At 44.9% G+C, this 17,246-nt stretch overlaps 1 protein-coding gene across 1 annotated transcript in view; it reads right to left on the bottom strand.

Annotated features, from left to right (window-relative positions):
- The window catches only part of CEP104 (centrosomal protein 104), a gene marked incomplete at its 5' end in the record, with an annotated part of 87,833 nt that overhangs the window by 33,673 nt on the left and 36,914 nt on the right, over positions 1–17,246 (bottom strand). Inside the window, 2 exon segments of the mRNA XM_073603702.1 lie at positions 1,646–1,784; positions 11,798–11,906. Coding sequence (XP_073459803.1) covers positions 1,646–1,784; positions 11,798–11,906 — 248 coding nt within the window.

Below are 17,246 nucleotides of genomic sequence, written 5' to 3'. Positions count from 1 at the left end.
AACATCCGATCCCCTTATACACCTGGCTGTGAGACTTGTGAGATTCGTGTTCTTGTTCAATAGTGACGAAGTATGGAAAAAGGCTTTGCTGTCTGTCCCTGTAGATGGGTCACATGTGTAAAGCTCGGTGCCTCTGTCATGGCACATCCCCCGTTTACAGCACTTCATTAACTGGAACTGCTGGGAAGTGTCTCCAAATACTTAAAAAGGAAGACGAAACTCACCAACATGATGGAGGAAAAAAAAAAATCCAGTCTTGTTGAAAACGTACACCATGTACAGATACAGATTTATCACGCTAAAAACTTTATTTAACCGCTTGCCGACCAGCCGCCGCAGTTTTACTGCGGCAGGTTGGCTCGGCAAATCAACAATACCTTATGTCGCTTTTCCTTTTGGCTGAGTGCCCTGCGGTCGCGATGACCGACGGGCTCCCACGATAGCTCGTAACATGACGAGAACCGGGATCTGTGTGTAAAAACATACAGATCCCGGTTCTTTCAGGGGAGAGGAGACAGATCGTGTGTTCATACTAAGTATGAACAGCAATCTCTCTCTTCTCCTAGACAGTCCCATCCACCCCCCCCACAGTTAGAAATACACAAGGGAACACAGTTAACCCCTTGATCGCCCCCCTAGGATACCTCCCAACTGTTTGAGATGGGAATGAGGGACACCTATCAGCAAAAGTGTGTAGGCATAGGACACACCCCCTGCCACACCCCCTTAAAGGAGTACTGTACGAAAAAAACAAGATTGGTTAAACCCACAAGTGCTTTTTTTTACCACTACTATTCCTTTATATTGGCTTTTGGAATTTACAAATGCAGCAATTTAGAAATCAGATGAAAGGTTTAGCGCTGGGAAACACTTTTTGATAGATAAAAAGTGCATTTTATATACATCCATATAGATCAGACCAAATTGAGGGACAAATGAGGAGGAAAGAGGGACAGAGGGACATTGTACCAAATCAGGGACAGTCCCTGGAAATCAGGGACAGTTGGGAGCTATGCCGTAGTGTTAACCCCTTCCCTGCCAGTGACATTTACACAGTAATCAGTGCATTTTTATAGCACTGATCGCTGTATAATTGTCAATGGTTTCAAAAATGTGTCAAAAGTGTCCGATGTGTCCGCCATAATGTCGCAGTCCCGATAAAAATTGTAGATCGCCTCCATTATAAGTAAAAAAAAAAAAAATAATAATAAAAATGCCATAAATCTATCCCATATTTTGTAGACGCTATAACTTTTGCACAAACCGATCAATATACGCTTATTGCAATCTTTTTTTAACCAAAAATATGTAGAAGAATACATAGAATACATATCGGCCTAAATCGATGAAGACATTTTTTTGGGATATTTATTATAGCAAAAAGTAAAAAAGGTGGTCATCAAAAACCAGCAAAAGAAAACTCTATTTGTGGGAAAAAAATTACTAATTTTGTTTGGCTACAGCGTCGCACAATTATCAGTTAAAGCGACGGAGTGCCGTATCGCAAAAAAATGGCCTGGCCATTAAGGGGGCAAATCCTTCCGGTCCTTAAGTGGTTAAACTACATAAAAAAATGACCGTCTGTTGATGTTCTATAGGAATTCCCTGATCTGTCGCCTCTATACATAACCAGGCAGGAACTTACGGTTACAAGTCTTGGCTTTGACGTGCTCCAGCAGATGGTCCTTAGATATGGCCTCTGAGCAACGTTGGCATTTCCCAAACGAGTCCTTGTGAGTGCATTCGGTCAGAAGGTGATCTGTCAGACTGGCAATTTCTACCACCTGGGTAAGAAGAAAAATAAAAACGGATTACTGCGAATTGTGGAAAAAAAAAAACGTTCCCAACGTGCACACAGCGCTGTGCCTGAGAGCTGGGGGAAGGGGAAACAACAATGCGTCTTTGGTTGGCATTGCTGCATTTAATGACAGGAGGGATGAATGACGCCCAGTGTCACTGAACCCACTTCCTGGGAACACAGGATGTAAAGGGTCTGCCCCCCCACCCCGCCTCACAGGAGAATGCTGCCACTTCCTGGGAACACAGGATGTTAAGGGTCTGCCCCCCCACCCTGCCTCACAGGAGAATGCTGCCACTTCCTGGGAACACATGATGTCAAGGGTCTGCCCCCCCCCCCCCCACCCCAGCCTCACAGGAGAATGCTTCCACTTCCTGGGAACACATGATGTCAAGGGTCTGCCCCCCCCCCCCCACACCCCGGCCTCACAGGAGAATGCTGCCACTTCCTGGGAACACAGGTTGTAAAGGGTCTGCCCCCCCACCCCGCCTCACAGGAGAATGCTGCCACTTCCTGGGAACACAGGTTGTTAAGGGTCTGCCCCCCCCCGCCTCACAGGAGAATGCTGCAACAAGTGGTGCCGAGTCATTTTGGGACATCCTAAGATCACAACCCCAGTAGAAGTCCTATAAGACGAAACGTGTCGGGCCTCTGCTGAGCCACGCACATTGCGCTAATTTTTTTATCAATCTACCTGTGATCACTTTTTACCTTGCATAAATCTTTAACATGATGTTTGTGGTTTGTACTTAATAAATCCATACGATATCTTTTGACCTACGCCATGTGGAAGCCTTCCTTTTTTTTTTTTTCTTGCGATCATCTTGATTTACTTCTGGGGATAAACCCTTCCAGACACCACATAAGACCAGGAATTGTGGTTGTCTTGTGGCTCTGTCTGCTCACTCCTAAGCTGACTGCAGTCTGCCAACATTGGAGATCGTGGTGTCTTGGATACCACTACATGCCTGTTTGACCCACCGCCGCTGGCGCGAGGGTCCACGTCCTCTGGTAAGAGAACCCATCTCTTTCCCCTGGTGGTTGAAGCTCAGTCCCGGGTGTTTGGATTAAACGGCAATATTATCACCTTTATGATTTTTTTGACATATATGTGGAAGAGCACATTATGATATTCATTGGTTGATGGACATCTGCATATAAGTGACATTTTATTCACCGAGCAACCCGCTAATATATGTTTGATTGGCATCATAACCACCTGATGTATTATGCACAGATTCTGGGATGCTTCCATTTTTGATAAGCTCAGTTCATATTGTTACCATTCTAGTTTGTAATTGCCCTCATAGTTAAAACTAGAATGATAATAAAAAACACAAACACTTGATGTGTCACAAGTTTTTTTCTGGTGATTTATACAGCTCCAGCGCTGCACTTTTGTTTTATATTTTATTTTTTATTTTCTAAGATAGGAAGTCTGCTAGCGGCAGGATCACCAGGTGAAAATAAAAGTAAAATAAGCCTAAGAAAATAAAATGTTTGCAGCCATCACATCTAAAAGGTGCAATATAATAAAATGTTTGTTTTGGGGTTTAGAGACACTTTAAATACATTTTGGGTATGATTACTATCACCCAAAACAGATCATCTGCATAGTAAGCGATCGGTGTATTAAACATTGTACAGTAAAACCTTGGATTGAGAGTAACTTGGTTTGAGAGCGTTTTGCAAGACAATTTTTTTTTTTTTATAAATTTTGGCTTTATATACAAGTAGCGTCACAACTGAGTATAGAGAGAAGAGAGGCGCCTCCAAGTGTAGCACTATGGTTACATTTAACCGCTTGCCGACCAGCCGCCGCAGTTTTACTGCGGCAGAATGGCATGGCTGGGCGAAACGACATTATGTAACATCGCTTCACCCTGTGGCCACTAGGGGTGCGCACGCACGCCCGCTGCTCGCCCCCAGATCGCTCGTAACACACCGAGAACCGGGATCTGTGTGTGTAAACACTCAGATCTCGGTTCTCTGAGGGGAGAAGAGACTGATCGTGTGTTCATACAGAGTATGAACAGCGATCTGTCATCTCCCCTACACAGTCCCATCCCCCCTACAGTTGGAACACACACTGAGGGAACACAGTTAACCCCTTGATCACCCCCTAGTGTTAACCCCTTCCCTGCCAGTGTCATTTTTACAGTAATCAGTGCATTTTTATAGCTCTGATAGCTGTATAAATGACAATGGTCCCAAAAATGTGCCAATAGTGTCAGATGTGTCCGTCATAATGTCGCAGTCCTGATAAAAATCGCAGATCGCCGCCATGACTAGTAAAAAAAAAAAAAAAAAATATATAATAATAATGCCATAAAACTATTCCCTATTTTGTAGACGCTATAACTTTTGCGCAAACCAATCAATATACGCTTATTGCAATTTTTATTACCAAAAATATGTAGTGGAATACATATCGGCCTAAACTAGGAAAAAGTTCATTTAAAATAAAAAAAATGGTGATATTTATTATAGCAAAAAGTACAAAATATTGTGTTTTTTTTCAAAATTTTTGGTCTTTTTTTGTTTATAGCGCGAAAAATAAAAACTGCAGAGGTGATCAAATACCACCAAAAGTAAGCTCTATTTGTGGGAAAAAAAGGACGTTCATTTTGTTTGGGTGAAACGTCGCACGACCGCGCAATTGTCAGTTAAAGGGGTGTTCTGGCCATTTTTTTTTTTTTTTTAAGCCAGCAGCTACAAACACTGTAGCTGCTGACTTTTAATAAGGACACTTACTTGTCCAGTGAGCCCGCAATGTCGGCCCCCCGAGGTCGTTCCGTTCATTGGATCGGCTGCCGGCACCGCCATCCTAACTAAGGGAAAAAGGCAAGTGGAGCCTTGCAGCTTCACTGCCAGTTTCCTACTGTGCATGGGCGAGTTGCGCGGCGCTTTGTGACTGGCCCTGTTGGTTTCTGGGACACACACATGTCCCAGAAGGCAACAGGGCCGTTCGCCGAAGAGGAGGAAGCGCCGCTGAATAGGAAGAGGCAGATTAGGAAGACTGCCTAGCAACAGGGGTTTCAGGGAAGTTAATTTTTTTTTTTTTTTTCAAATGTTTTTTTTTTATTTTTTTAAAAATATTGATGCACTTTTTTATTTTAGGGTGGCCCTCCACTTTAAAGCGATGCAGATGCAAAAAATTTAGCAGCCAAATTTTCCGGGGCTGAAGTGGTTAATGAAGGTCCAACATTTAGCAAATCACATGGTTGATGATTAAAACAGACACATCTAAGCATGCAGGCATCCGGGGTAAAGTTGTCCTCATAGACCATCCCCCGCGCGGCCATCAATGTCATCCCTTCCACACTGCGCTCCACGAGGGATTCAAGCCTCACTTTCAGATCGCTCTACTGCAGGGTAGTCTTCCCGGTCATGATTGTAGACTGACAGCGGTGGTAGCCGGCGGTGCAGAGGTCGGTTTATGTGGAGAGCTTTACCCCGGATGCCTGCATGCTTAGATGTGTCTGTGTTAATCATCAACCATGTGAGTTGCTAAATGTTGGACCTTCATTAAATGTAACCATATTGCTACACTTAGAGGCGCCTCTCTTCTCTTTTATACTCTGTAGTTCCTGCTGGATTTTGCTTCTAATCCCCTTGTGGAGGCTTCCATTTGTAGATGGACATTTTATTCTATAATCTTTTTATATGGACTATAAACGGAAGGACTTATGAATAAATGGTTGTGGAACAAATCATCTGAGTTTCCATTAATTATTATGGTGAAATTCGCTTTGATATACAAGTGCTTTGGATTACAAGCATGTTTCTGGAACAAAGTCAGAGGCAGATGGAGTGTCCTAAAGAACGATTTTAGGGACTTAGGTGCTAAATTGAGGAAAAGGACCTCCAAGGTAGTATTCTCAGGAATATTACCGGTACATCGAGCCACACCAGAGAGGCAGAGGGAAATTAGGGAAGTAAACAAGTGGCTGAAGAGCTGGTGTAGTAAGGAGAGGTTTGGGTTCCTGGAGGACTGGGCCGACTTCCCAGTCGGTAACCGGTACTATAGAAGGGACGGACTGCACCTAAATGAGGAGGGTGCAGATCTGCTGGGAATGAAGATGGCCAAAAAGTTAGAGGAGTTTTTAAACTAGGCGATGGGGGGGAGGGTCCAGAGACAGTGATAGCCAGCACGGAAGATATTCCAGAGGGTAGTATTGGGGGCATTAGTGGTAGGTTAACCAAAGCACATAAACCCAAGGTAAGTATAGTAACAAGTCCTAGTTGGAATCTCGGAACACCCAATAAGAGGACAATATGCTACCGGTCTAAACTATGTGGCATGTTCACCAATGCCAGGAGCATGGCGGACAAGATGGGTGAACTAGAGATACTGTTGTACAAGGAGGATTTGGATTTTGTGGGAATTTCAGAGACCTGGTTCAACAGCTCTCATGATTGGCTGGCAAACATTCAAGGGTATTCCCTATACCGCAAGGATAGAGAGGGTAAAAAAGGGGGAGGGGTATGCCTATATATCAAGAATAATGTACAAGTGAATGTGAGAGATGACATCGCTGAGGGAGCTAGAGAGGAGGTGGAATCCTTATAGGTAGAGCTCCAAAGGGATGAAGCTAAGGGGAAAATAATACTGGGAGTATGCTATAGGCCCCCTAACCTGAGGGAGGAAGTGGAGACGGATCTCCTATCACAAATTGGATTAGCAGCAAGGATGGGAAGTGTTATAATGGGGGATTTTAATTATCCAGACATAGACTGGGCGGAGGGAACAGCGCATTCATTTAAGGCTCACCAGTTCCTTAATGTCTTGCAGGACAATTTTATGGGTCAGATGGTAGACGCACCAACTAGAAATAACACATTACTGGATCTACTGATTACCAACAATACAGACCTGATCACGGATGTGGAAATACGGGGCAATTTAGGTAACAGCGATCATAGGTCAATTCGTTTCAGTATAAATAAATCACACAAATAGGAGACATGAAGGGAATACAAAGACACTGAATTTCAAAAGAGCCAACTTCCCTAAACTACAAACCTTGCTAAAAGGCATAAATTGGGATAAAATCTTAGGAACAAAGAATACGGAAGAGAGATGGGTTTGCTTTAAGAGCATATTAAATAAGGGCATTAGCCAATGTATCCCATTGGGTAATAAATTTAAAAGAGCGAACAAAAGCCCTGGATGGCTTAACTCCAATGTAAAAATGCATATAAAAGCAAAGGAGAAGGCCTTCAAAAAATACAGGGTTGAGGGATCATCATCAGCATTCAGACTTTATAAAGAATGCAACAAGAAATGTAAGGATGCAATAAGGACGGCTAAGATAGAACATGAAAGACACATAGTGGAGGAGAGCAAAAAATCCCAAGAAATTCTTTAAGTATGTAAACAGTAAAAAAGGGAGGACAGACCATATTGGCCCCATAAAGAATGAGGAAGGACATCTGGTTACAAAGGATGGGGAGATGGCGAAGGTATTGAATTTATTCTTCTCCTCTGTCTTCACAAGTGAATCGGGGGGCTTCAGTAACCAAAACTGCAGTGTTTATCCTCATGACACATCACAGGAAGCACCTACATGGTTAACAGAGGACGGAATTAAAATTAGACTTGAGAAACTTAACATTAATAAATCACCGGGAACAGATGGCTTGCATCCGAGGGTACTTAGGGAACTCAGTCAAGTGATTGCCAGACCGTTGTTCCTAATTTTTAATGACAGTCTACTGACTGGAATGGTACCAGCTGATTGGAGAAAAGCCAATGTAGCACCAATATTTAAAAAGGGCCCAAAATACATCCCTGGGAATTACAGACCAGTTAGCCTAACATCAATAGTATGTAAACTCTTGGAGGGGATGATAAGGGACTATATACAAGATTTTAGTAATAAGAACGGTATCATTAGCAGTAATCAGCATGGATTCATGAAGAATCGTTCTTGCCAAACCAATCTATTAACCTTCTATGAGGAGGTGAGTTGCCATCTAGATAAAGGAAGGCCCGTAGACGTGGTGTATCTGGATTTTACAAAAGCATTTGACACAGTTCCCCATAAACGTTTACTGTACAAAATAAGGTGCGTTGGCATGGACCATAGGGTGAGTACATGGATTGAAAACTGGCTACAAGGGCGAGTTCAGAGGGTGGTGATAAATGGGGAGTACTCAGAATGGTCAGGGGTGGGTAGTGGGGTTCCCCAGGGTTCTGTGCTGGGACCAATCCTATTTAATTTGTTCATAAACGATCTGGAGGATGGGATAAACAGTTCAATCTCTGTATTTGCAGACGATACTAAGCTAAGCAGGGCAATAACTTCTCCACAGGATGTGGAAATCTTGCAAAAAGATCTGAACAAATGAATGGGGGAGGGGCGACTACATGGCAAATGAGGTTCAATGTAGAAAAATGTAAAATAATGCATTTGGGTGGCAAAAATCTGAATGCAATCTATAGACTGGGGGGAGAACCTCTGGGGGGATATAGGATGGAAAAGGACCTGGGAGTCCTAGTAGATGATAAGCTCAGCAATGACATGCAATGCCAAGCTGCTGCTAATAAAGCAAACAGAATATTGGCATTAAAAAGGGGATCAACTCCAGAGATAAAACGATAATTCTCCCGCTCTACAAGACTCTGGTCCAGCCGCACCTGGAGTATGCTGTCCAGTTCTGGGCTCCAGTCCTCAGGAGGGATGTACTGGAAATGGAGCGAGTACAAAGAAGGGCAACAAAGCTAATAAAGGGTCTGGAGGATCTTAGTTATGAGGAAAGGTTGTGAGCTCTGAACTTATTCTCTCTGGAGAAGAGACGCTTGAGAGGGGATATGATTTCAATGTAGAAATACCGCACTGGTGACCCCACAATAGGGAGAAAAGTTTTTCACAGAAGGGGGTTTAATAAGACTCGTGGCCACTCATTACAATTAGAAGAAAGGAGGTTTAACCTTAAACTACGTAGAGGGTTCTTTACTGTAAGAGCGGCAAGGATGTGGAATTCCCTTCCACAGGCGATGGTCTCAGCAGGGGGCATCGATCGTTTAAAAAAACTATTAGATAATCACCTGAACGACCACAACATACAGGGATATGTAATGAAATACTGACACATAATCACACACATAGGTTGGACTTGATGGACTTGTGTCTTTTTCCAACCTCACCTACTATGTAACTATGAATTATGCTCGCAATCCAAGGTTTTACTGTGTAATCTTCTGATATGGCACGTGTTAAACAGTGACTGTCCCCAGGCCAAAAACAACCAGAAACCAATGAATAGGTGTAACAGAGGAAATAGGGAGTCCTCGCTAATGGGTGTAATTAGAAGCCTAGGTGGGAAGTATATTCCTAAATTGATAGACTGCTGCCCTCACATATGCTGACTCCACAGGGGGTGGAATGAGCAGAAAAAGTGAAAAAAGAAAAGTGTGTAAGTGTGGCGCTGTCCCAAAGTTGCAGAAGAAATGTCTGCATATATACAGTTTTATCAAAAGTGTCACGTGTGTATTCCTTTAAGTGAAATATGTATGGCAGTTATTACCACTCCTGTGGGTTAAAGTGACTAGTGATTTAAACATGAGAAGCATAATGAGTGCAATAAATCGCATCCAAGGTGTCTAGTGCTATATTCCCTCAAAAGGAAAAAACAGTATTAACCACTGCTAAGAGCATGAAGCGGTCTGTGTTTAAACACTAGAAAACGCTCCCGTAGAAGTCCGTGTGACGAAACGTACGTAGGGCGTGGCCTTTGACTGAACGCCTTGCTGACATCTCCCTGCAAAGCTGACGCTTAGGAACATCTTTGTAAGCATTGTACACCGCTCATTTTTTTCATTACAATGTGAGTACCCTTTTTATCTGACCTAATAAATAGTGTTTTTAAACAGTTTCACGCTATGGAATCCTTTCTTCTTATGATATCATCCTGGTCCTGGTCTTGCCAAGCACTGCTGCACAGTGGCACATACTGTGACTACTCGTTACCCCTGCAGGGGATATACAGCTGGTGAGTCTCTGCACAATCACAACGCGAGACACCAGTACTGGATTAACACCTGTTGTGTGCTTTGAGGAATCCCACAAAGGACGCCTTTTTTCACTTATAGTGCACCGGGCACATACCTATATGAACTGTTTACTATCATAGAACCATTTGCATGGCACGTGTGTTTAGCACTTTTCAGAGTGACCTCTTCATAGGGCACTTGTCACTTTGTTATTTGCAACGTTTGTAGAACAACATTTTAATATTTATTTATTTAGCACCAGACACTTTAGAATTTTTTGCATGTCACGTGTGATGTATTTATTGCAACTTTGTGTTTTCTAGTGTTTAAACACAGACCGCTTCATGCTCTTAGCAGTGGTTAATACTGTTTTTTTCTCTTGAGGGAATATAGCACTAGACACCTTGGATGCGATTTATTGCACTCATTATGCTTCTCATGTTTAATAAATCCCCTTCCCGCCGACCGAACGCACATATGCGTACTCGGCTTTCCGGGGTTATACCGGGATGATGCCCGCAGCTGCAGGCATCATCCCGGTACCGTTGTTTTCAGCGGGCGATCGGCTACCCGAGTATAACAACCGATGCGGCTAAAAGCCGCTCGGTTGTTATACCGGAGGAGCGGGAGGGGACATCCCCCCCCTCCCGCTGCCTCCCGCCGCTGTTACCGGGCCTCCCGTGCGATCGGGAGGCCCGGTGTCCGTTCGGGAATCTCCGGCGGCTGGGGGCGGGCTGGAACGAAGCTGTGAGCGGCTTCGTTCCAGCCTTCTAATTGTAAACGTGGAAGCGACGTCATGACGTCACTTCCCGTTTACTCGGCTGCCATTGGCGCCGAATTTAAAAAAGTACACAGTATTCAGAATCGCCGTTTTCGGCGATCTGAATACTTTGAAGTGTAAAGGAGGGATGGGGGGTCTTTTAGACCCCCCATCCCTCCATAAAGAGTACCTGTCACCACATATTACTGTCACAAGGGATGTTTAAATTGCTTGTGACAGCAATAAAAGTAAAAAAAAAAAAAAAAATTTTAAACACAATTTATAAAAGTACAAAAATAAATAAAATAAATAAATAAAAAAAAATTTTTTTTTAAAGCGCCCCCGTCCCCGCGAGCTCGCGCAGCGAAGAAAACGCATACGGAAGTCGCGCCCGCATATGTAAACGGTGTTCAAACCACACATGTGAGGTATCGCCGCGATCGTCAGAGCGAGAGCAATAATTCTAGCCCTAGACCTCCTCTGTAGCTCAAACCTGGTAACCGTAAAAATGTTTTAAAGCGTCGCCTATGGAAATTCATAGGTACTGTAGTTCGTCGCCATTCCACGAGTGCGTGCAATTATAAAGGGTGACATGTTTGGTATCTATTTACTCGGCGTAACATCATCTTTCACATTATACAAAAAAAGTGGGGTAACTTTACTGTTTGGATTTTTTAAAATTCATGAAAGTGTCACTTTTCCAAAAATTTGCGTTTAAAACACCGCTGCACAAATACCGTGTGATAAAAAATATTGCAACAATCGTCATTTTATTCTCTAGACTCTCTTCTAAAAAAATATATATAATGTTTGGGGGTTCTAAGTAATTTTCTAGCAAAAAATATGGATTTTAACTTGTAAACACCAAATTTCAAAAATAGGCTTAGTCATGAAAGGGTTAAATCACTAGTCACTTTAACCCACAGGAGTGGTAATAACTGCCATACATATTTCACTTAAAGGAATACACACGTGACACTTTTGATAAAACTGTATATATGCAGACATTTCTTCTGCAACTTTGGGACAGCGCCACACTCACACACTTTTCTTTTTTCAGAAACCAATGAATGTCCCTTCCTCTGGGATTTTGGAATTGAACACACAATGGCGCTTTTGAACATGTGACCGTGGGGGAGGGGGGGGGATTGGTAAGCTGTGCAGGTGATAGCCTGTGGTGAATGGTCCCGTGTCCTTCGGGTCTGAACATAATAATATTTCGCAATGTACGGAGTTGTACCTGCTTGCAGTGCTCGCAGCGTCTCAGCATTGGACAATGTTTCCAGTAATGGAGGTCCAGTCCTTCCTCTGTGAAAGATTCATCGCGTTCCCCACAGAAAATACACAAGCTGCAAATACAAGATTGATACATTTCATAGAAAACAAGACAAATAAGAAAAGTCTAACAAGGTAAAGATCCACTCGATACGTCATCTCACCCAACAAACGTAAATCACATCTGTGGCCCATTTTAACCCCTTTTTAAAATAAAAGTCCATTTATATAAATGTCAGCAATTAATCCCTACAAGCCAGAAAAGCCTCATGTCTGCACCGACTCTGCTCAACCCACGAGCCTGCCACCATGAGCAACCCACAATCAAACATTCACCCCTTTCGCAGCCCTTCAAGGGTTCTAAACACCGGGAGGCGGGCTTTTGGGTCATGTGACTGCTGTGATTGGCTGTCACAGCAGTCAAATGACCGGAAAGCTCCCAATCGCTTGTATGCATCGGGAACTTTCCGGTAACCGCCAGCTAACACGCCAAGAGGCCGCATATTTGCGTTCGGCCAGCGTGAAGAGGTTAAAGCTGAAAGTTCACTGGTGTGAACTATGCCATTGGAAAGCATATAAACTTCTTTCAATGCGTTTTTGGTGCAGAAAAAAAACAAAAAATGCACTGGACTGCATGTGGTGTGAACCGGCCCTCAGTGTGCAGCTCCCGGCCCCCTAAATACTTACCTGAGCCAGATATCGATCCAGCGATGTGCATGAGAGCAGTGGCTCTCCCAGGTCTCTCCCTGCTCACTGGCTGAGACACAGTAGCAGAAACCATTAGCTCCCACTGCTGCCAATCACAGCCAGTTAGGAGAGTACTGGGGGCGGGGCTGAGCCGTGCTCTGTGTGTCTTATGGACAAACAGAGCAAGGTTCAGGAGCGATCCCGCACCAGTGTCCCCACAGCAAGCAGGAGGGGAGGAGCCAGGTACGCCTATGCCTACAGCAGTAGCCAGTACCACAAAAACACAGACTAGGGTGTCAAAACAGCATATAAAAGTCGCCCTTGACATAGGCTGGAAGGGTGAGGGCGACTTTTATATGCTGTTTTGACATCCTAGTCTGTGTTTTTGTGGAACTGGCTACTGCTGTAGGCATAGGCGCCCTCATTTTATACCTTTCACAAACCACTCATAATTTTAGCCTGGTCTTTTCTGTGCCTCCTGCAGTCACATGGTGTCCTCCTCCTGGTGGTGTGGATGGTTTGGTAACTCCCCATTGGTGATTGTTGGAAGGCAACATGTTTTATTTCATGATACAAGAGGTGTTTGAAATATGAACTATGGCTATACAAAGTCTCCACATTCTTAGTGGTTGTCTGAAATGTAACAAGTTGCACATCAAAGCTTTGTAGCATATCTATCAAGGCTGAACAAAAGCTTGGCTCCTGATCGACTGGTGTAATAACACTATCCAAGCAAGCTTCAAAGAGGGCCATGGCTGCCAGGACGATTGATGAAGGTGGGTTACAAAGATCGAAGGATCAACAGGACCCAGGGCACATAGACATGATACATGGACGAATGCTGCCCCTAGAGGCCAATACAGCAGGACAGACAGAAATATAATATATTGAGAAGGACTGGCCCGTAACTACTTTCATCCGTTAGAAACCTAAATGGGCTGGCAATGGGGTTGGGGCTGGACGGTGTATGGATGAAGTTTAAAAAGTGCACACAGAAGGGAAGACGCTCGTTTTCGCTCTTGGCCTCTTGGCCTGTGCCTGATGGCTCTCTGAGCCTCATGACTCTCTCCGTTACCATCTTGAGCCCAGCTGAGGAGACCGTGTCTAGGGGGACAGCCTTGAGATAAGTATCTTTGATGTTCTTTTGTTATATGCTCTATAGTATTTTCATGTTAGCATTTTTCTATTTTCTTGGGAAATAAATAAGACGTTGTTTTATTAACCACTTGCCGACCGCCTCACATCTATATACGTCAACAGAGCGGCACGGGCAGGCAAAATCACGTACCTGATACGTGATGCCTTCCCGCGGGCAGGGGGGTCCGATCGGACCCCCCCCCCCCCCCCCCCGGTGCCGTAGGCGGTCGGCTCTTGTTCGCGGGCGATGAGAGGTCAGGGGGAGGCCATCCATTGATGGCCACCCCCTCCCGATCGCTCCTAGCGAATCAAATGCTTCCTCTCCCTCTGTAATGTAAACAGAGGGAGAGGAAGTGATGTCATCCCTCCTCGAGCCGGTCTTTTTGATCCGGCGCCGAGGAGAGAAGACATCCAAGTAAGTGCACCAACACTACACTTCCAGTAGAACACGCAGGCACACTTTTCACCCCCCTGTCAAGCCCCCCCCCCCCCGTACCCCCTGTCACTCTGACACCAATAGCAGTGTTTTTTTTTTTTTTTGCATTGGTGTCAGTTTGTGACAGTTATAAGTGTTAGGGCAGTTAGGTTAGCCCCCTTTAGGTCCAGGGTACCCCCCTAACCCCCCCTAATAAAGGTTAACCCCGTGATCACCCCCCGTCACCAGTGTCGCTAAGCGATCGTTTTTCTGATCGCTGTATTAGTGACACAGGTGACGCTAGTTTAGGGAGGTAAGTATATAGGTTCGCTGTCAGTGTTTTATAGCGACAGGGACCCCCATATACTACCTGCTAAAGGTTTTAACCCCCTGATTGCCCCCTAGTTAACCCTTTCACCAGCGATCACCGTATAAGTGTTACGGGTGACGCTGGTTAGATAGTTTGTTTTTTGTAGTTTATTATAGTTTATTATAGTTTTAGGGCACCCGCCATTTATTACCGAATAAAGGTTTAACCCCCTAATTGCCCGGCGGTGATATAAGTTAAGTTTTTAGGATCTGATAAGGTCTGCGTCACCCCAGGCAGCGTCAGTTTAGCGCCAGTACCGCTAAAACCCACGCACGCAGCATACACCTCCCTTAGTGCTATAGTATCTGAACGGATCGATATCTGATCCGATCAGATCTATACTCCCCAGCAGTTTAGGGTTCCCTGAAACGCAGTGTTAGTGGGATCAGCCCAGATACCTGCTAGCACCTGCGTTTTGCTCCTCGGCCCAGCCCAGCCCAGCCCAGCCAAGTGCAGTATCAATCGATAACTGACACTTACAAAACACTAAGCACACATAACTGCAGCGTTCGCAGAGTCAGGCCTGATCCCTGCGATCGCTAACAGTTTTTTGGTAGCGTTTTGAATCACTCGCTGACAGTCAGGAGCTTTTTTGCCTGTGAGTCTCACTAGTGTACCCCTAAATTTAGAGCCCAAAATGGCAAATCGAAGGTACACTAGTGAAGAGGCCTACACGTTTCTGAGCATGACAGATAGTGAAGAGGAAGTCACTCATCTGTCAGATTCAGGTTCAGAATACGATCCTGTAGAGGACGGCGGCTCCATGACAGATAGCTCTGATGACGGAGTTGTGGTCCCTGCCAAGGTCAGGCATACCAGACCCCAAACTTCTTCTTCTGTCCTTGAAGTGCAAGAACCGCAGGGCTCTCATATGGAGCAGAGAAGTACTAGTGCCGCTATTCCTTCTGGTGAACTGGCAAGCACCAGCAGCCTAGTACACCCTGGTCGTACATCCAGCACTGCAGTAACACTTGGTGACGTGGCGAGTCCCATAAGTGCAGTTCAAGCTGGTGAGGTGGCAAGCACAAGTAGTGTCCCGCTGCCACCAAGAAGATGAACACAGGCCCGTCGTGCCCATAGTGCCCTTCCTGCTGCATTCGCCAATCCGAATTGGGAACCCACCGCTTCTGCAGCGCCCGTACTTCCCCCTTTCACTGGCCAACCCGGAATTCAGGTGGAAACAGTTGACTTTACGCCACTGGATTTTTATTCGCTGTTTTTCACCGAAGATCTCTATAGATCTATTGTGGACCAAAGCAATTTGTACGCTGGTCAACACATCGCCACTATTCCCCAGTCCTCCCTTGCCAGAGATTGGAAACCAATTACGGTTTCCGAATTTAAGATCCTTCTGGGCCTTTCCCTCCTCATGGGGTTGAATAAAAAGAGTGAGTTGCGGTCATATTGGTCCACTGACCCAATTTACCATTCGCCCGTGTTCTCTGCCTCCATGGCCAGGGCACGATACGAGCAGATTTTGCGGTTCATGCACTTCAATGACAATGAACTCTGTCGTCCTCGTGGAGACCCTGAATACGATCGGCTCTACAAAATTCGGCCCCTCGTAAACCACTTCAACCAACGTTTTGCAGACTTGTTTACTCCCCATCAAGTTGTCTGCGTTGATGAGTCCCTGATTAAATTTTCTGGCCGCTTGTCATTCAAACAGTACCTTCCCAGCAAGCGTGCCAGATACGGGGTCAAGATGTATAAGCTCTGTGACAGGGCCACAGGCTATACATGTAGATTTATGGTTTACGAGGGCAAAGATAGTCACGTAGAGCCGATAAACTGCCCTGACTACATAGGAAGCGCTGGCAAGATAGTGTGGGACTTGGTGTCACCCTTATTCGGAAAGGGGTACCACTTGTACGTGGACAATTATTACACGAGCGTGCCACTTTTTAGCCACCTTTTTGATCATCAGATTGGAGCATGTGGCACCGTGCGACCTAATCGCCGGGGCTTTTCCCAGCGGCTTGTAAAGTCCCGTCTTAGGCTGGGGGAGAGAGCCTGCTTGCAGTGTAATAATTTGCTCGCTATGAAGTGGAGGGATAAGAAGAATGTTTTCGTTCTTACCTCCCTTCATGCAGACACGACGGTCCAAATTCCTACGGCGACTGGTGTTGTGGAGAAACCCCTCTGTGTCCACGAATATAACCTTAATATGGGAGGGGTGGACCTCAACGACCAGTTGTTGGCGCCGTACCTAGTTGCCCGTAAGGCCAGACGCTGGTACAAAAAAGTGTCTGTTTATTTATTTCAATTGGCTTTGCTGAATGCTCATGTGCTATACAGAGCTTCAGGACGGACTGGATCCTTCCTTAAATTCCAGGAAGAGATCGTCAGAGCCCTTCTGTATCCAGACGGTGCTCCACCTCACCTTCCCAATCCAAATGCAGTAAGCCGGCTGCATGAGAGGCATTTTCTTTATGTCCTCCCGAGTACCCCTACCCAACGAGCCCCCCAAAAAAGATGTCGTGTCTGCAGCAAGCGCGGATTTAGGCGTGACACCCGGTATCATTGTCCCTCCTGTCCTGCCAATCCTGGTCTTTGCATTGGTGAATGTTTTGAACGCTACCATACATTAGTGGAGTATTAGAGTAGGGTACAGCACTGCACAGACTAGGACACACTTTCACAGGGTCTCCCAAGATGCTGTCGCATTTTGAGAGACCCAAACCTGGTACCAGTTAAAAAAGTTAAAGTTACAAAAAAAAGTGTAAAAAAAACAAAAAAAAGTAAAAAAAAAGAAAAAAAAAACACAAAAAAATATATAAAATAAAAAAACCAAAAATAGTTGTT

This window comes from Aquarana catesbeiana, linkage group LG10, assembly GCF_042186555.1.
Source record: "Aquarana catesbeiana isolate 2022-GZ linkage group LG10, ASM4218655v1, whole genome shotgun sequence".
Taxonomy (NCBI): domain Eukaryota; kingdom Metazoa; phylum Chordata; class Amphibia; order Anura; family Ranidae; genus Aquarana; species Aquarana catesbeiana.
This window is presented reverse-complemented; position numbering and strand designations above follow the sequence as displayed.